The 20,958-nt window shown below is 45.1% G+C and overlaps 1 protein-coding gene and 1 long non-coding RNA gene across 4 annotated transcripts; one reads left to right on the top strand and one right to left on the bottom strand.

The window, feature by feature from the left end:
- The first annotated feature begins 2,940 nt into the window (after window positions 1-2,940).
- Window positions 2,941-3,881, top strand: LOC123087115 (uncharacterized). Its single transcript, XR_006441254.1, has 3 exons — window positions 2,941-3,051; window positions 3,552-3,661; window positions 3,751-3,881. It is a non-coding gene; the product is annotated as an uncharacterized lncRNA (long non-coding RNA).
- Window positions 3,882-12,972: 9,091 nt separating this feature from the next.
- Window positions 12,973-15,959, bottom strand: LOC123087094 (uncharacterized). Of its 3 annotated transcripts, none has more exons than XM_044509004.1 (3): window positions 15,479-15,959; window positions 14,257-14,387; window positions 12,973-13,316 (listed from the first exon to the last, which is right to left on the bottom strand). In XM_044509004.1, exons 1-3 carry the CDS (start codon window positions 15,770-15,772, stop codon window positions 13,253-13,255), a joined length of 489 nt encoding a protein of 162 aa, XP_044364939.1. In that variant the 5' UTR covers window positions 15,773-15,959; the 3' UTR covers window positions 12,973-13,252. The 3 variants fall into 3 exon arrangements, with proteins under 3 accessions (XP_044364939.1, XP_044364945.1, XP_044364934.1); XM_044509010.1 differs by having other exon boundaries at window positions 14,270-14,387; XM_044508999.1 differs by lacking the exon at window positions 12,973-13,316 and having other exon boundaries at window positions 13,331-14,387.
- Window positions 15,960-20,958: the final 4,999 nt, after the last annotated feature.

Here is a 20,958-nt window from a genome sequence, read left to right as displayed (position 1 = left end):
CTCTGACCACTCCTCCTCCCATCGTCTTGGCTTGCAGGTTGCCATCGTCGCGGAGCTGGACAAGATCATGGTGTCCCCAAACTTTTTAGGCTGCTGCTCCTGTGTCCATGGCGTCCCAGAGAAGCAAGGTGTGTTTCTGCCACTCCCTACATTATCACTTCGATAGTATACTTTTATGCCCAAAGTTGCCACTTGATGCTATAATTCTTCCATTTTAATAATTGTGCACTTGGGGTGTCATCTTAATAACCTGTAAGGTGAACTAAGTAAAAAATGGCCATGAAATAGTGCCACGTTAAAATAACTCTGTTAGACTGGAAATGCTTTTCGTGGCATTTGTGACATTAATAAAACTAGAAGACCCTGATAGGCCACCGCAAGGAAATCCTTGGTTCATTTCTCCATGTTCATTTGTGTTAGGCATGGACATAAAAGATCAAAGCTCCGTTCGCTGAAAATAGAGGCAGAGTAGCAGCTATAGCACGTGCACCCCTAGAGAGATAACACTGATTCTTGTCGTGCTGCTGCTTGTGTTATCCTATGCTTTTGTTGGATAAATCAGTGGTGGTGCTGCATATTTCATTTCTTGGATGGTTGTGTCTTGCTTGTGGTATCTTTCTACAACTGAATTCATGGTGCTGCTGGATGTGTGTATAATTTGTGCTAAATAGTAATTCCTAAATAATTGTTTCTGATAAACAACGATGCCTTTTTTACACAGGTTGTTTGATGCATTTGTGCTCGTCGGCGGGATGGTGCAAGGCGCAACTCCGACGCGGTTCCTCGCCGGTTGGATGGCGTTCAGGCGCAACCCCGGCGCGCACTGAGTACTGCCTCGGCTACAACCTCTCTCGGTGAGGTCCATCTTCCTCCTACTCCTCTATTTCGGCTACTGTATGGGACATGGCCATGGCTATATTGATGTGGCGCTCGTCTGGTTGATGCTCTATGTCCTACTCATGCATCGGTTCCTACTTGAGCTCTATAGTTGTGGATCCATGCCATTTTAGGGTTTCCAGGCTGCTGTTCATGTTTAGTTGCTATCATAGGGAGCTCATGTGATGCTCTGGTTTACATGTGGATGCCCTGGTCATATGACCATGCTCCTCGATTTGCTAGATTGATCAGTGGCGTTCATGCTAGGGCGATGATGATTAATCGTGGCTGAAATAAGTGTGCCTTTGAGCAATCGTGGCACCTGTGCATATCAGGTTGGATCCTCCCTCTTGTCTCAAGAATCCTGTTTGATCATGTGATACTTGTTGTTGTCCTTGGATGGTCATTCTTGTTGAGTGATAAGCAGGGCAGCTCCACTGTATAAACAGATTGATCTGGTGATAAGAGATGATGGGGGTAGGTTATATGATCGAGGAAAGGTGAATCTGAGCCCACTATGCAATGAACCCTAGACCCTTTTTTACTTGTATATCTAAAGGTGTTGCTTAGGGTTATTTATGCTCCAGTGTTTATAGCCATCTTCCATAAATCTGAGCCATTGAGCGGGCATTTCCTTTTGTTTTCTTTGGTTTGTTCTGAAGCTTTCCCCAATTCTATCTGTCACCACTGCATTTTGTGGATCATGCACCAGACTAAATGTAAGTGAACTTTGAAGGATGCATGTTTTGTTAGCTTTGTAACTTATTTCCTTGCTAAGTAAGCACTTGGGGTTAATTTGTTTTGTTGCCACCTTCTTTTTTACATATAGTTTTGCATCGATTTGCCTTGCAATCTTCTCGACAAGCTTGTAATAGTGTTGAACTTTGTTCATTTAGGCATAGCAACTATTTGAATTATGAAAATTTGCTGCCATTTGGTTACCACCAGAAGTTTGTCTATTGATAAAACATGGTTCAGGAAGGCATTTTGTCTTCTATGTTTTTTTGTGCGTGCTGATGACGCATGCTTTTCTCCATGGAGTTGACAAGATGGAGATCCCTGGCATATCTTATATTCTTCAGTTGTCAAATGCTCACTGAGCTATTCAGGTTACTGCATCTTTTCTTCCATTTTTTCTTCATATTGATCTATGCTATGGATTATGACAAATAGAGCTGGCAATTTGTGCTTTATAACTCCATATATACAGAGATTGCGACAAGAAATAACAAAGAACAACGTGTGTATGTGTGCCAATTACCATGGATAATGCTCAATTCGTCTGTTTCCAAATGGCCCTTCACACTACAGGAAAGTGACAATCAGTAAAAGTTAAGGTTAGACTTTGGAGAAGGTAAACATGTATTCTACATATGGTTACTTTTATGTAATTTTGGATATATGCATTTTCTTGGGTGACAAAGATGGTGTAGAGGCTCTGACATGATTACTTGTAATTTCTGCCACCAATTAAGCTGTTACAAAAGGAGTAACAAATGCAATATATGTTTCGACCGAGCTGAGTTCAAAATTAACTATAAAAACAGACATTTACCGATAAGGAAATCTGATAGGTTATGTGTTGTTATCGTATAAAATAGCAACAAGACTTCACTACTAAGAGTCATTTATGCCTGCATCATGATAGGTCTCCTTCCAAGTTAGTTGACCTGTTTTTTCTATCCCAAGTTTATTGGCCTGTTTTTTTGTCCTTCCGAGGTTATCATTCTTTTTTTTGTGCATGCTGAACTGGCATATTTAGTGGTGATTTTGGTGCTTCTATCACTGTGTTCTTCGAGAATCTCATTATATCTCTCTATCCGAGGAATTATATGTTCACTTCCATGGAAAATAACATTTAAGAGAAACTTCATTACAGACTGTCTTGGTTGTGATATTTAGACTGTCTCCCACAACAGATTATTGACATCACAATTCAGAGAAGCTTTGATTTCACTATATTCTCCCTTTTGAAATTAATATTTTTTGTACACAACAACACTACTCATTTTAGTGGAGGAGGCAGCGACTCTGACAGTTTGGAGAGTTAACATATCTGGTTGCAGGGCGTTAGAGGATTTGAGTAGAAGATGGCGAGCGGTGTCCACAGATTGTACAGCGACCAAGCGGCGGTGAAGAATCAATGTGTGGATCTATCATTACCATACGGAATAGGTATTCAAAGTTATTCCTCTGGTATGCTTTATTGTGGCCATACGGCCTTTTATGTTTCATTCCTTTTGTATTTCTGTCAACAAAAAATGTAGGGCCACACCTTAATTGTCATGGTGATGTTGGATGGCATGGCAGTTGTCCAGTTCTATTATTTAAGAAGTCGACGTGTGTATATCGATCAAAGTGATAATCACAGTAGACTAAAAAGCTTAGAAGTAGAGTTTAAAAGAAAATTCAGAAGCATTGGAGGCTCATGCTTCTACTGTCATGTTTTATGCTCCAGTTAGGAGTGGTGTTTCTAAAATAGAGATTATTGATTTTCACATATATAACCTGTGTTCATAGTAGCATTCCTGTCTCATTCGTTGCGCGGCAGCAAGGCATACCTTAATTTGCTTCATGGTGAACTGGAAATGTGCTTTTATGTCAAACTAAAAAAAATGTTGTCTGCTAGCACCGTAATATGTCCATCCATTAACCACTATTTTGTCGAAATACAGGCCTCTTCTTCTGGTTATTACAAGTTAGGTAGTATTTTGGCAGTGATCGCAAACTTCTACACGACTCATCACCATCATGTCCATGCCCCAGACTTGGGTGAGTGCTCAAGGTATGAAAATAAATGCCGACTAAAATAAGCATGTCTTACAGCAACATTTCTCATGATTTTAAATGACCATTGTGTTTCTAATTCTATAGGAAGAATTTTGTAGTTCCACTGTTGATTCCAAGCAGGCAATTCATGATCAGCCTTGTGCAAGCCATGTATGGGGCTGATCCTGATGGCGTCGTCCACATCTTTCGCGCCTGGTCCAGCTGCGCCATATCAAGGTCTCCTCCCCTGCCCCTGTTCTCAATCCCCGATGTGTTTCGATTTGGTAGGCTTGGTTCCCTCCCTGATTGTGTGCATCATCATGGTGTTTGCTTGTTGTTCTAAAGTTTCAACTGCATGGCTACTATTGGGTTGGCTTCTTATAAGTTATGGGAGAGAGTGAGAGTGTGGGCTTGGTCAGGGAGATCTCTTTTATTTATTTGCTGGTACCTGATAGTTTTTCATGTTCCCTTGTGAGATCTTAGTGAAAATAATGATTTTATTTGCTGTGCGGGCGGGTGCCACCAATGAACAAGGTAAACACGAGCTGTCGGTCGCTTATAAATTCTGTACTTCAGTAGTATCGATCTAGGGTTCACGTGAGTGATCTTACTGTTATTCGGGCTGTGTATAAAAATGCTGCCCTTTTCAGAGAGAATACTCCAAATATATTGATTATAATTTAGTTGTGGTATTGAGTTTTACTTAGTATGAATACTCACATAATGAATCTATTAAACGATCTAAAGGCCACCTATTCACATATTAACTTGTGCCACCGTTGTTTTCTTACTTATCGTGTCATTCTTGTTTTTGAGCCTGGCCTGACACATCCTGTTTCCAAATATATTATACCTATCGAATCGTTTGGTGTCTCATTAACTGAAGAGCTGATCAGCCCAAAGTCTATGGTTAATGCCATTCTTGGTAACATTGGTCTGCCTGATGCAAAACACACAAGGACTACAAGAACTACAATGGACGTGTGAGTGCAATCATCTTTTTCTGTCCGTTCCTGGCGCATTGTTGAATTAGTCACCTTGCCTCTCTTGCACTTAACATTGTCTAATTAGACTTTTCAAAATGATTATCCAGGACTGCTTGGCCTCTCGTTTCGATTAGCCTATCATTAAAGTTGGAAACACCAGAATTGACACTTGCGTATGAGTGTGTACAGGTTGTCCTTAGGATTTTCTTTGTAGCAAACTCGCTGGATTGTGGATTGGTTTCCTAGGCCATTGTTCTTTGTACAATACTTGAAGCGATCTGCTTGTGTGTGTGACTTTGTCCGATGATTAGGCTTTAGATTTTCTGCTGGTTTATCTTATGATTCACGGTAGCATTTGATTTTTTTTCAATTACTATATCTCAATTGTCGAACAGGACAGTAAGAATCTAATAAAACTCTTGCACAACAAAGATTGTTGTCCTTTAGTTACCCAGACCTTTGTTTTCATGGTATAAAACCAACTGCTGTCAACTTTAGTACTCTGAAAAATTATATAACCATTCTGAAATTTCCTATGACACAGGCCGAGACAAGCATTGTAAGGATCCCAGTTAGAATGATGCTTGATCTCCTGGTAGAGCATCTTGGGCTTCACAAGGCCATCTGAGACTCGGGCTCAATGAGAACACAATGAGAGTCATCATTCTCTCTGACACTGCTGTTCAAGACGACCGGACCTGTCCACCGCGCATGCCCATTACCGGTGTATGAACATTGCATCCTTTAATTTACCCTGTATATGAACATTCCATTCTTCAAATGTGTTGTACTATCATTCTGGTGGCTATGGAGATGTGTTGTACTGTAGTTTTGGTATCCATTGATGATGTCTTGCTCCGATTACACTTGAATCTGTAGTTTTGGTATCTATTGATGATGTCTTGCTCCGAATACACTTGAATATTTTTTTATTTTTTTATCCTGATTGAATACATATGATAAGCCTGGCTTTCTACTAACTTCACCATTACATGCATGGGCACATTGTTGAAACCGGCACCCTCGCGCCAAGGCGCGCTGCTCGCGCCAAGGCGCGCTGCTGATCTAGTAGAAATGAAAGGAAGCATGGAAGCAGAATGACCACGCCACCGTACAAACTGCCCCACATGCAATCAAAAATGCTAAACCAACCAAAAGAACCATCACATCAGTTCAAAAAATTTGAATCAAATAACTGAATACACAAGGCGTTTGTACCCCGCCAGGTAACAAAAAAAAGGCACGTGCCACGTCCAAACTTACCCATAGGTCATTTTCAACCAAGTGGTGAATATTGGAGCGAAAACCTTGCCGGATTTAGAGGCTTGGGTATGAATTGGCCTACTACGTAGTTGCCATTGTTTATAACCAATAATATGTCTGTGTGCAGCAACCTCGCGTGTGCATGATGCCAATTAGTATGAATCCCCTTGTGGCTAGTTGTCTTGATTATGATCAGCTTACTCCCTTTTTTTGCTGGTGATTAGATTACTTTCATGCTGAGCTAATCTATGACGCATGAACATACAATTGTTCCATCGGAAAATATATAATAGTGCATCAAATCACATTGCAATACATGAAAGAGAACAAAGGCCATTTCACAAACTTGCCTAACAAGCATTTAAACAAGAAGAAAAGTTCATTTTACTAGTATCCTGAATAAAATTGATGGTTCACATTACCCCCTCATCTATTTTTCTGCTCTTTTAACACCCTAAACAAATCCATACTGGACAAAAAAAACTCTAGGTGGTTTGTCTCGATTTGCAGCTGACATGGCATTAGTCGACGGTAATTTTGACCTGCAGGTGGACCTCCCTTGTCATGCGTGGGTGAGAGAGAGCTGCCCGCACCTCTGCTGCCGCCCATGGAAATTAGGGTTAGGGATTTCGTCCGCGGCGACCATCCTCATCCACTCGCCTCGACTGGCGATAAATTGCCCGAGCTCCTCTAGCACCCACACCTCTCCCTTCCCCTCCCAGGTGGTTCACGGCGGCACCATAGGTGGCTTAGGCTCAAAGAGAAGGTGGCGGCGCTCTCGCCGTCGTACTATCGTAATGGAGCGGACTGTGGACTGTGCTTGCCGAGCCAGTTATTTTTCACCTGCTGAAACGGAGCAGTGGAATTATATTGTGAGAGAAATGCCTCTGTCCTACTGACACGGATTTGATGAACATGGTTCCACGTCCCTTATGAATAGTAAATTCATAAAAATACTAGAAAAAAATAAAAAATCTAAATTTATTTTTCTAACGTGTATGAAGTTTCACGAAGAAACCACATCCGTGGTAATCTGAGAAAAAATGACAAAATTGAAGCTATATTAAAAAACACTGTTTGATGAATACTATTGTCACAGTTCTATTTTCTTCACTAAGAATACTATGGGTGAAGACACATCACAAAAACTTCAGACGTGAGTAGAATGGTCGACTAAGTTTCATACCGTGAAATTTCATATTTTTTTAAAAAAATAGTAATTTTTATGAATTTACTATTGTTGGGGAACGTACTAATTTCAAAAAAAATCTACACACACGCAAGATCATGGTGATGTATAGCAATGAGAGGGGAGAGTGTATCTTCATACCCTTGAAGATCTCTAAGCGGAAGCGTTTATCAACGCGGTTGATGTAGTCGTACACCTTCACGATCTGCCCCGATCAAGTACCGAACATACGGCACCTCCGCGTTCAGCACACGTTCAGCTCGATGACGTCCTCGCCTTGTCGATCCAGCAAGACAGGCGAAGTAGTAGATGAGTTCCGGCAGCACGACGGCGTGGTGACGGTGTTGGTGAAGAACAATCTCCGCAGGGCTTCGCCTAAGCACTACGGAAACTATGACGGAGGATAAACTAGAGGGGACGGGGTTGCCGGCACACGGCTTGGTGCTTCTTGATGTGTCTTTGGTGCTAGCCCTGCCCCTCTATTTATATGTTGAGCCTTGGGGTCGAAACTTGAAGTAAAAGCCTCCACAAAATCGGTTTCACCCGAAAGGCAAGAGTCCTTCTCGAACTCCAGGGCCAGACGCCAGGGTTCCCGGCGTCTGGACCCACACGCCAGGGACCCTGGCGTCTGGCCCCTGGACTCCGCAAAACTTCCTTTTACGCTTTCCAAAAACCTTGTGGGCTTTCCCCTTTGGCCCAAATAACGTGTTCTCGTACCCAAACATTTAGGGAAACATCCGGAACCCCTTCTGGTGAATTCCGGAACCCTTCCGGAGACCAAATAACATTATCCCATATATTAAACTTCATCTCCGGACCATTCCGGAGTTTCTCGTCATGTCCGTGATCTCAACCGGGACTCCAAACAACATTCGGTCACCAACATACATTACTCATATAATACTATATCGTCAACGAACGTTAAGCGTGCGGACCCTACGGGTTCGAGAACTATGTAGACATGACCGAGACATTTCTCTGGTCAATAACCAATAGCGGAACCTGGATGCCCATATTGGCTCCTACATATTCTACGAAGATCTTTATCGGTCGAACCGCATAACAACATACGTTGTTCCCTTTGTCATCGGTATGTTACTTGCCCGAGATTCGATCGTCGGTATCTCAATACCTAGTTCAATCTCGTTACAGACAAGTCTCTTTACTCGTTATGTAATGCATCATTCCGTAACTAACTCATTAGCTACATTGCTTGCAAGGCTTATAGTGATGTGCATTACCGAGATGGCCCAGAGATACCTCTCCAACAATTGGAGTGACAAAACCTAATCTTGAAATACGCCAACTCAACATGTACCTTTGGAGACACTTGTAGAGCTCTTTTATAATCACCCAGTTACATTGTGACGTTTGGTAGCACAAAAAGTGTTCCTCCGATAAACGGGAGTTGCATAATCTCATAGTTGTAGGAACTTGTATAAGTCATGAAGAAAGCAATAGCAACATACTAAACGATCAAGTGCTAAGCTAACGGAATGGGTCAAGTCAATCACATCATTCTCCTAATAATGTGATCCTGTTAATCAAATGACAACACATGTCTATGGTTAGGAAACATAACCATCTTTGATTAATGAGTTAGTCAAGTAGCGGTATACTAGTGACATTAAGTTTGTCTATGTATTCAGACATGTATCATGTTTCTGGTTAATACAATTCTAGCATGAATGATAAACATTTATCATGATATGAGGAAATAAATAATAACTTTATTATTGCCTCTAGGGCATATTTCCTTCAGTCTCCCACTTGCACTAGAGTCAATAATCTAGATTATACAGTAATGATTTTAACACCCATGGAGTCTTGGTGCTGATCATGTTTTGCTCGTGGAAGAGGCTTAGTCAACGGGTCTGCAACATTCAGATCCATATGTATCTTGCAAATCTCTATGTCTCCCACATGGACTTGGTCCTGGATGGAATTGAAGCATCTCTTGATGTGCTTGGTCCTCTTGTGAAATCTGGATTCCTTTGCTTAGGCAATTGCACCAGTATTAATGCAGAAGATCTTCATTTGTCCCGATGCACTAGGTATGACACCTAGATGGGAAATGAACTCCTTCATCCAGACTCCTTCATTTGCTGCTTCTGAAACAGCTATGTACTCCGCTTCGCATGTAGATCCCACCACGACACTTTGTTTAGAACTGCACCAACTGACAGCTCCACCGTTCAATATAAACACGTATCCGGTTTGCGATTTAGAATCGTCCGGATCAGTGTCAAAGCTTGCATCGACATAACCATTTACGACTAGCTCTTTGTCACATCCATAAACGAGAAACATATCCTTAGTCCTTTTCAGGTATTTTAGGATATTCTTGACCGCTGTCCAGTGATCCACTCCTGGATTACTTTAGTACCTCCCTGCTAAACTTATGGCTAAGCATACATCAGATCTGGTACACAACATTGCATACATGATAGAGCCTATGGCTGAAGCATAGGGAACAACCTTCATTTTCTCTCTATATTCTGCTATGGTCGGGCATTGAGTCTGACTCAACTTCACACCTTGTAATACAGGCAAGAACCCTTTCTTTGCCTGATCCATTTTGAACTTTTTTAAAACTTTATCAAGGTATGTGCTTTGTGAAAGTCCAATTAAGCGTCTCGATCTATCTCTATAGATCTTGATGCCCAATATGTAAGCAGCTTCACCAAGGTCTTTCATCGAAAAACTTTTATTCAAGTATCCCTTTATGCTATCCAGAAATTCTATATCATTTCCAATTAACAATATGTCATCTACATATAATATCAAAAATGCTACAGAGCTCCCACTCACTTTCTTGTAAATACAGACTTCTCCAAAAGTCTGTATAAAACCATATGATTTTATCACACTATCAAAGCGTTTATTCCAACTCCGAGAGGCTTGCACCAGTCCATAAATGGATCGCTTGAGCTTGCACACTTTGTTAGCACCTTTTGGATCGACAAAACCTGCCGGTTGCATCATATACAACTCTTCTTCCAGAAATCCATTCAAGAATGCAGTTTTGACATCCATTTGCCATATTTCATAATCATAAAATGTGGCAATTGCTAACATGATTCGGACAGACTTAAGCATCGCTACGGGTGAGAAAGTCTCATCGTAGTCAACCCCTTGAACTTGTCGAAAACCTTTCGCAACAAGTCAAGCTTTGTAGACAGTTACATTACCATCAGCGTCAGTCTTCTTCTTGAAGATTCATTTATTCTCGATGGCTTGCCGATCATCGGGCAAGTCAACCAAAGTCCATACTTTGTTCTCATACATGGATCTCATCTCAGATTTCATGGCCTCAAGCCATTTTGCGGAATCTGGGCTCACCACCGCCTCCTCATAGTTCGTAGGTTCGCCATGGTCAAGTAACATGACTTCCAGAATAGGATTACCGTACCACTCTGGTGCGGATCTTACTCTGGTTGACCTACGAGGTTCGGTAGTAACTTGATCTGAAGTTTCATGATCAATATCATTAGCTTCCTCACTGATTGGTGCAGTTGTCACATGAACTGGTTCTTGTGATGAACTACTTTACAATAAGGGAGCGGGTACAGTTACCTCATCAAGTTCTACTTTCCTCCCACTCACTTCTTTCGAGAGAAACTCCTTCTCTAGAAAGGATCCGTATTTAGCAACAAAAATCTTGCCCTTAGATCTGTGATAGAAGGTGTACCCAATAGTCTCTTTTGGGTATCCTATGAAGACACATTTCTCCGATTTAGGTTCGAGCTTATCTGGTTGAAGTTTCTTCACATAAGCGTCGCAGCCCCAAACTTTAAGAAATGACAACTTTGGTTTCTTGCCAAACCACAGTTCATAAGGCGTCGTCTCAACGTATTTTGATGGTGCCCTATTTAACGTGAATGCGGTCGTCTCTAAAGCATAACCCCAAAATGATAGCGGTAAATCAGTAAGAGACATCATAGATCGCACCATATCTAGTAAAGTACGATTATGACGTTCGGATACACCATTTCGTTGTGGTGTTCCGGGTGGCGTGAGTTGCGAAACTATTCTCATTGCTTTAAATGTAAACCAAAATCGCAACTCAAATATTCTCCTCCACGATCAGATCGAAGAAATTTTATTTTCTTGTTACGATGATTTTTCACTTCACTCTGAAATTCTTTAAACTTTTCAAATGTTTCAGACTTGTGTTTCATTAAGTAGATATACCCATGTCTGCTCAAATCATCTGTGAAGGTGAGAAAATAACGATACCCGCCGCGAGCCTCAATATTCATTGGACCACATACATCAGTATGTATGATTTCCAACAAACCAGTTGCTCGCTCCATAGTTCCGGAGAACGGCGTTTTAGTCATCTTGCCAACGAGGCACGGTTCGCAAGTACCAAGTGATTCATAATCAAGTGATTCCGGAATTCCATCAGTATAGAGTTTCTTCATGCGCTTTACACCAATATGACCCAAACGGCAATGACACAAATAAGTTACACTATCATTATCAACTCTGCATCTTTTGGCTTCAACATTATGAATATGTGTATCACTACTATCGAGATTTAATAAAAATAGACCACTCTTCAAGGGTGCATGACCATAAAAGATATTACTCATATAAATAGATGGGCCATGACCTCCAGAACTGCCGGCAAGTGGAGCTGCTCGCTGAGAAGCAGAAAGCCGAGTATGAGCGGCGGGACAAGGAGAAGGGCCAAGAGGGTGCCGAGGGATCCAGCAAGAAGCATGGCGGCCAAGGAGGCCGCCGCGGCAAAGATAATCAGTAGGAGAGGCCCGCCCGTGGCCTTGACAAGAAGCAGGAAGACGATGATCACGACGAGGACGATGAGTCCGGCGACCACGAGTTCCAGAAAGCCACAGAAGCCATGTGCGTCGATGGTGGCGCCTCGCTGCATACATCCCACCGCCAGCTCAAGCAGTGGGCGCGTGAGATCACATCGGTGGAGCCGTCGTTCGACGCACGAAAGCCGCTGAAGAGGTCCAGCACGCCTATCATCTTCAACACCGAGGACCACCTTGACCGCACTGCTGCGGTCAGGTGCTTGCCATTGTTGGTTTCACTAACAATCCGCAACCTCAAGGTGAAGAAGATGCTGGTTGACGGCGGGGCCGGTCTGAACTTGATCTCGCCTGTTGTGATCAAGAGGCTGTAGATCCCTGATGGAGACCTCGAGGAGACGGGCACGTTCCAAGGGGTCAACCCGGGGAGGAGCCAGCCAAAGGGAAAGGTCACGCTACCCGTGACGTTCGGAGGCGAGCTGAACTACAGGACGGAGAGGATTGTCTTTGATGTAGCCGAGATCCTCTTGCCCTACAACGGGATCCTCGGCCGCCCGGCACTACCCAAGTTCATGGCGGCTTCACATTACGCCTACAACACGTTGAAGATGCCCGGGCCGATGAACATCATCACTGTCCCCTCCGATAAGAAAGACGCGTTGATTTGCGCCGACCAACTCTACCGGAAAGCAGTGGCAGCAGCTGCCGCCAAGGTACCTCACTACTAGAAAAAGCACTACTAGTAGCGTTGGTTTTCTGCATACTAGTAGCGCGGGGTACCGCGCTACTACTACGACACTAAAGCTATTTTTTAGCATTAGCGCGTTTTTTACCCCACGCTACAGCTAAAAAGTTAATAGTAGCGCCGGCCACCCACGCTACTACTATTCTGAACCAGCTCTACTACTATGTAAGTACTAGTAGCGCTCCATTTTGCCACAACGCTACTGCTAACTAATTACAAATTAAAAAAATAAAAATTAGATGCAATATTCATGGATGGAATTCAAGACACGTCTAGTGCAAAGATCACATAACCATCTTAGCACTTGGAGCATTCATGTATGCAACATTGAACATCTCAAATTGAAAAGACACGTGATCCCAATAACATCATACGCAAACCAGACCACTTCTCTAGATGTATCTACCAAGCCCCGGAGTTCAAACTCCAATGGACCCGGACCCTCCCTCGCCCCAGACGGTGGTGTCGACGTCGAGGTCGTCCACCTCGGCAACCTCCGGTGTCGCAATCACCTGGACTATCTTCTGTGCGATGCAGTCTCCGGGATTCACACTGAAGTCCGCCTCTAAGGGATCGAAGAGCATGACACCCACCAGGCTGTGGCAGTCATGCGTTATCTCTCCTGCTTGAAGAACGTTTGTGCTTAAATAGCATTTCCAGTGGCATGGAGGTAGTCCTGTATTATCTCTCCTGCCTGGTCACAGTACCTGCAAAAAGGTGAAGACAATATCAATGATCGTATCAACCGGCGCAAAAGATTTTGGTTGTGACTTGTTGTTGCTGAACCAAAAACATTTGAAATTTTGAAAGCATGGATGCAATGCAGTGTATGTACATTACCTGTGCGTTACAACTTAAGTTGTAACGCACAGAACAGCAGTATGAGTTGTTCAGCATGGGTTCATTTGGCACTATCACGACTGTACAATAGAGATAAGCAAACCTCTTTATCTTCTTCAGCGATGATTAAGGTTAATTGTCAAAGGTAATTTCACAGTTTACTAGCAACCATGCAAATACACATAATACAAGACAATTTGAATTAAACCTGCTACATGTAGAAACAACAAGTGTCTGCCAAACATCTAAACAGCCATAGCTCAAAGGCCTAGGTCGGGGAATAGAAAAAGGAAAGGGAGATCAAGAGCTCACCAAAGGACATGGCTGTGGAAGGCAATAAACAACACCGGAAAACCAGTATTTTTTACAAAAAAACGGTGGGAGAAATAATTAGTATTCCTCATGCATGAGCTAAACTCCAACCATCATGGTAAGGCTATGAATAATTTACTACAGAAGTCTGAATGTGGCATCCTATAAAATACTTTCTAGATAGTTATATTTTACTAAGACGCTAAATCAGGAGGAAAAACATGTTCCAATGGACAAACACTCTTCACACTGATCTTTATAGAAGAGACATACCGCATATATATACATCAAAATATAAATCTTGTATATTACTGTATTCAGGGATGGCATGAACATATGGAGTGCTTCCTATAGTATTTACCTTGAGACGGGTTTAGTTCCGAAAGAATATATTATGTGCTTCAATCCTGATTAGAGAAATAAGATCACCTGGCTGTGTGCAAGTGCCACGGGAACCTAGCAACAATAAGAAATAGATTGAGGTGAGAAGGCCACCTGGTTTCCTCACCAGTGAGAACGATGGCAATGTTACAGTCCGGTGTTCGCGTCGCGATGATTTGTGCCCCGTAGAACTGGGAGTCTATCGATGCCCGTCCCCAGCCTTCAAGCTGAGCCCACCCCTTGCTCTATATCCATTATGTGAACACAGAAAACACTAATTAATGCAACTCCAACTTCACAAGAACACAATCAGAACAGAGTCTTTTTTCAGAGAACAAGCCAAAATTAATGCAGCAGGAGGACGAATGTGTGGACGCTCCAGAAGCTTTTCTTCTCCAGCCGGACTGAAACAAAAAAGGCACCGAGTTGTACTAGTTCCTACCATTATTAGTGAAGGTTGTAGGTAGTATATAAATTCAAGTCCATATAATTGTAAGGGCAAGAGAAAATAGTGTCCAAACAGAGAAAAGTTTCAGAGCCTCCTAGATTCAGTCCCAAAAGCAGCCTGGAGGGTGAATCTTTGCCTCCGCACTGCCCCTGAGATGTGATCCTCGTTCCCAAGATCATTTCTACCTTCCCTTGCCCAGTTTCGAAAGACATGCATAACTAACTGCGGGGTTGGGGTGGGGTTCCGAGTGCCACAAAATAAGGCTTACCAGAAATCAGACTGAATTTTTATCGGGGGCATGTAAACTCAATGAGTTACTTACTGGTATACTGGTAACTGGATGAATAAATTACAGGGTAGGGTACCTGCGCAGATTGCACAGGCAAAGCGGCTAATGGTGAAGACAGACACTATAAGCATTGTAATCCTCTCTGCACTAAATGTTTGCTGTTGTTTATTAAACAAAACAGCACTTGAGCTAAAACTATCCCCAGGCATCAGCATTTTAAGGTAGCAGCTGGAGACGGCTAATTTAAACTATCAATCATCATCAGAATCTATTTGCTAGTTTAGACTAATTGGTGAAGCCAACATTTGGTACCACTAGACTGAGATTCAGTTGGTGGAATTCACACCACTCCTTTTTATACATATTAAAAACAAAGTACCAACTGAATTTAACCTATGTCAAGGTGGCAGCTGAATCAGCAGCAACTCATGTTTATAGCATAATAAGAAGCCGAATCACACCTGAGCAAGGCAGCTGCAGTAACAGAATAAAGTTTCAGGTTTTCTGTCGCCAAAATCTAAAACTACACTTGAAGTTAGTCAAAACCCTTCCTTGCATTTCAATCACCAATCCACCTGTAGATAGCCGCGTTGCCTTACCTCGAGGGCGTGCCTGTGATGTCTGAAGTTGCGGAGCTTGCGGGCGTAGGAGAGGAGCTGGTGCTGGCAGAGCGGTTGTCTCTCGCGGAGCCACCGGTCGAGCTCCGGCGCCACCCACTGCTGCTGGCCCAGCGCGGCTGCGGGTGCCGTCGCGTGGAACGCCGCCCTTCCTCCGAACATCTGGCACCACACCTCCTCATCCTCCTCCCACCGCCGCCGCCGCTCCCCCTGCGTCAGCACCAGCTCCCTCACCGCCGGAGTGAGAGGGGCCACCGCGCCCGAAACCCTAGCCATGGGGGAGGGCTGCTGGTGGGCATGAGTGTTGAATCCAGACGAAGGGGAGGATGTAGCATGCCTGGCGATGGCAGGAGTCACCGGAGTGAGGCGAGGCGGCCGGCGTGTGTGGCTGCGGCGGCAAGGAGTTGCAACAAAGAGAGCGAGATGGGGATCGGATGGGGATCGAGCGAGCGAGATAGACGGATGGGTGTGCCCGTGAGTGGTAGCGTGGCTTAGTAAACACCCCCTGCTACTAAATGGGCCCACTAGTTAACAGGTACAAGAAATAGCAGTAGCGCGTTTTGCACACCAGGCGCTACCGCTATGTCTTTAGCAGTAGCACTGGGTTGATCACCCACGCTGCTACTATGTATTAATCCAGGGGTGTGGTGTGCACATTTACTAGTAGCGCCGCCCAAAAAACCCACGCTGCTGTTAAGTAATACCAGCAGCGCGTTTTGTACCAAACGCTACTGGTATTTACTAGTAGCGTGGGGTCCTAAACAGGAGCTATTGGTAAAGTTCTACGTATAAGCATTTTCCTAGTAGTGCCTGCTCCTACCAACGGAGTCCCGGGAGGGAAAAAGACCGGCGAGACCCCTCGCACCCACTCCGGCAAGCGCACCTCTTCGGGGCGTTGCGCTCCCGTTGAGGACGTGTCAGGGAGCTCCACCGGCAAGAGCAATTAATCCAGAGCTGCACCAGCAGAGACCAAGAAGGTGTCCGTCAAGGAGGACGACGCGGGGGGAGCTTTCACTATAAGCTCCACCCTCGACAGCAAATAGGAAAGCGAGCTCATCACTTTCCTGCGGGCTAATGTCGATGTGTTTGCATAGCAAGCCTCCGACATCCCCGGCGTTCCCAGGGAAGTGATTGAGCACCATCTTGCTGTCTGTCCTCATGCACAGCCCGTCAAGCAGAAGGTCAGGAAGCAAGCTCTGGAGAGGCAGGAGTTCATCACAGAGGAGATCAGAAAACTAGAGGCGGCAGGCTTGGTAAGGGGGGTGCTCCATCCGACGTGGTTGGCCAACTCGGTAGTGGTGCACAAGGCAAACGGGAAGTGAAGACTGTGTATTGATTACACCGACATCAATAAAGCTTGCCCAAAGGATCCCTTCCCGTTACCGCGCATCGACCAGATTGTTGACTCCACGGCTAGGTGTGACCTGTTATCATTCCTCGACGCCTACTCAGGGTACCACCAGATCTTCATGACAAAAGAAGACGAGGAGAAGACAGCGTTTATCACCCCATGTGGTACGTATTGCTTTTTACAGATGCCTTTCGGGTTGAAGAGTGCTGGCTCAACCTTTGCAAGAGCAGTCCAAATTGGTTTTGAGCCCCAGCTACATAGAAATATGGAAGCTTATATGGATGACATAGTGGTCAAAACCAAGGACAAAGCAACACTTGTGCAAGATCTGGAGGAAACATTTGCAAACTTGCGCAAGATCAACCTCAAGTTGAACACTGAGAAGTGTGTTTTCGGTGTCCCGTTCGGCAAACTTCTTGGGTTCTTTGTGTCGCACTGCGGGATTGAGGCAAACCCAGATAAGATCAAGGCCATCGAGCAGATTGAGGAACCTAAACGGATCAAAGAACATGACCGTAGAGATGACCGCTTCCGTGGCAGAAGAGATGCCTTTGGTCCTTGTCGTCGAGCCACGGGCTCTGGCATGGGCGTAGCACACCGTCCGATTCCTCCAAATAGGAGAGCTTCCTGAGGAGCAGGAAGAGGCAGAGAGAGTAACTCGCCGGTCTGCTCTGTACCAATTCGTTGACAACGTCTTATACAGAAAAAGACCGAATGGGGTGAAATTGAAGTGCATCTCCCGGGAGGAAGGACTAGAGCTTTTGGCAGAGATACATGGAGGCATATGTGGCTCCCACATAGGGTCGAGAGCCCTTGCTGGCAAGGATTTCCAGCAAGGTTTCTTCTGGCCTACTGCCCTCCAGGATGCGACAGCACTAGTAACCAGGTGTGAAGCGTGCCAGTTTCATTTGAAGAAGCTTCATCAAGCAGCTCAAGCTCTTCAAACCATCCCTCTCTCCTAGCACTTCTCGATATGGGGGTTTGACATATTGGGCCCTTTCCCTCATACCGTCGGGGGCTTTGAGTACTTGTACGTTGCAATCGACAAGTTCACAAAGTGGCCAGAAGTGGAAGCGATGAGGAAGGTGACTGCGCAGTCAGCCATCAAGTTCTTCAAGGGGCTAGTTTGCCGTTTTGGGGTACCCAACTGGATCATCACCGACAAGGGCACACAGTTCACAAGCCATGCCTTCATGCAGTACATTGAGGATCTCGGATGCAAGGTCTGTTTTACTTCCGTGGCACACCCACGAAGCAACAACCAAGCAGAGAGAGCAAACACTGAAGTTCTGCGAGGCTTAAGAATGAAGACTTTTGACAGGCTGCGCAAGAGTGGAAGGCGCTGGATTGACGAGTTGCCGGCAGTTCTTTGGTCGATCAGAATGACGCCAAATCGAGCCACCGGCCAGACACCCTTTGCCCTGGTCTACGGGGCAGAAGCAGTTCTCCCCACGGAACTCATATACGGGTCACCTCGAGTGCTCGCTTATGATGAGCTTGAGCAAGAGCGATAGCGGCAAGATGACACAACGCTCCTTGAGGAAGATCGTCTCCGGTCGGCTGTGAGAGCAGCACGCTACCAGCAAGCCTTGCGCCGCTACCATGGCCACAAGGTTCATGCCCGGAGCTTTGAGGAAGGTGACCTTGTTCTTCAGCACCTTTGGTCGGCCAAGAATTCCAACAAGTTGACGCCGAAGTGGGAAGGCCCTTATCGGGTAACATGAGTCACCAGGCCCGGCGTAGTCCGCCTGGAGACCGAAGATGCCATTCCAGTGAGAAACTCCTGGAACATTGAGCATCTTCGCAAGTTTTACCCATAAGGCGCGGCTACCGGGCCTCCCGACAAGCCACCCTTTTGTACAAGCCTGCCGGCAAGGCATGTAACCCTTTGTACAAATCCAGGTGTAGACCGTGAGCATAAATAAATGAAGCGCTGGCGCCCTAAGTTATAGCATGCATGCTAAGTCGAGTCTCTTCCTCGGTTAGGGTTGATAGTGCTTGGCGGCCTCTAACCCCAAGCTTAGAGGTCGAGTGCACGTCTCTCTGTTCTTTTCTGTCCTCTTTGGTTCGCAGGGCACATGAGCACTTCTGCCGAGCTATTTGGAAGAAAGGGAACGGACCGGCGTCCCGACCCCGGCAAACCCAAGTTGTCGGGGGCTGCAAGTACAAGGATCCAACCGCGGCAAGCCAAGGTTGCCGGGGGATGCAGATCCGGATAAGTCTTTTATCCTCTATCATGAGTTTCGATATGGAACTGGGATATGTGAAACCTCATTTTATTCCTACGCTACAGTGCTCCCCTTTTTCTGTAACCAAGGATTATCTCCTAGGTCCAGATTTGGTTGTAGTCGTGGCAGCAAGGAAATGGAACGAGGAGCCTAAGCCCACTCCATCCCTGCCTCCGCCAAGGGCGTGAGAATGGTCGAGCAAAGTGGGGGGGATGGCAAGGCCTCTTGCCGGGAGAAAAACGTTTATCTTAAATAATAACGAGGATTCGCTCCTTGTCACGGGTTTCACCCACGAACAAAAAACCCGGCAAACATCCCTTTTTCATTAAAATATCCCGTACAGGTACAATTCATACAGAGTGAAAAACATGAGCAAGGGGATTACAAGTTCTAAATTTAACGAAGGCCTGAAGGCTTACAGACCAAAAAGAGATAAGGTGCCCGTAATTCCTTTCTTGTCCCTCTCCCCAGGAGGCAGGTCAAGGAAGCAAAAAGGGGCAAAAGGGGCGCCTAGGAAAGCTACGAGCGGCAGAAAGCACCAACAGAACGTCTCGGTGGCCGTCCATAGGCTGGCTGGTGATGACGGAGCTGGGGGAAGAGCTCGAAGACGAGGCGGCAGGACGTCAATATGCGATGAAGGCGTCGGTGACCGCGTACTCCGACTTGACAGCCTTGCTGCCCGCCCTCTTCCTCTTCTGCAGCCTCCCAACGCCAGCCACCGAAGGAGACGACCTCGAGAAGTTCAAGGAGCTGGCCCCTTCCTCGGCAGGTTCCACCGGAGGAGCGGCCAGGTGCAGATGCTGCTGCTGCCGTACCCGCCCAGGTGTCGGGCATTCGACGCCTAGTCGGACTCGTCCCCATCATCTGCCCCGCTGTCCTCCTCGCCACTTTCGCTTGAGGAAGAGTTTCCTGCGTCGGAAGAGCTCTCCACGCAGCACTTCAGGCGAGTTCCAAGATCTCCAAAAACCTTGACGGAGAGCAGGCCGTTCTCCATTAATTTGAAGTAGAGAACGAGCCCCGCCGTCAAGTGATGTCTACTACACAACCTTCTTGTAGACGTTGTTGGGCCTGCAAGTGCACAGGTTTGTAGGACAGTAGCAAATTTCCCTCAAGTGGATGACCTAAGGTTTATCAATCCGTGGGAGGCGTAGGATGAAGATGGTCTCTCTCAAGCAACCCTGCAACCAAATAACAAAGAGTCTCTTGTGTCCCCAACACACCCAATACAATGGCAAATTGTATAGGTGCACTAGTTCGGCGAAGAGATGGTGATACAAGTGCAATATAGATAGTAGATATAGGTTTTTGTAATCTGACATAATAAAAACAGCAAGGTAACTAATGATAAAAGTGAGCGTAAATGGTATTGCAATGATAGGAAACAAGGCCTAGGTTTCATACTTTCCCTAGTGCAAGTTCTCTCAACAATAATAACATAGATAGATCATATAACAATCCCTCAACATGCAACAAAGAGTCACTCCAAAGCCACTAATAGCGGAGAACAAACGTAGAGATTATGGTAGGGTACGAAACCACCTCAAAGTCATTCTTTCAGATCAATCTATTAAAGAGTTCGTACTAGAATAACAACTTAAGACACAAATCAACCAAAACCCTAATGTCACCTAGATACTCCATTGTCACCTCAAGTATCCGTGGGCATGATTATACGATATGCGTCACACAATCTCAGATTCATCCAACCAACACAAAGTACTTCAAAGAGTGCCCCAAAGTTTCTACCAGAGAGTCAAGAAAATGTGTGCCAACCCCCATGCATAGGTTCATGGGCGGAACCCGCAAGTTGGTCACCAAAACATACATCAAGTGGCACGTGATATCCCATTATCACCACAGATAAACACAGAAAGACATACATC

This window comes from Triticum aestivum, chromosome 1B, assembly GCF_018294505.1.
Source record: "Triticum aestivum cultivar Chinese Spring chromosome 1B, IWGSC CS RefSeq v2.1, whole genome shotgun sequence".
Taxonomy (NCBI): Eukaryota; Viridiplantae; Streptophyta; class Magnoliopsida; order Poales; family Poaceae; genus Triticum; species Triticum aestivum.
The sequence above is the reverse complement of the archived record's forward strand: the minus strand, read 5'-3'. Positions and strand labels throughout refer to the sequence as shown.

Excerpts from the sequence above, each read along its gene's own strand:
- LOC123087094 (XM_044508999.1), bottom strand. The coding sequence starts at position 15,772 with ATGGCTAGGGTTTCGGGCGCGGTGGCCCCTCTCACTCCGGCGGTGAGG. Across the intron at positions 14,388-15,478 it reads ATCACAGGCACGCCCTCGAG|AGCAAGGGGTGGGCTCAGCT; the intron begins GTAAGGCAACGC and ends TAATGGATATAG.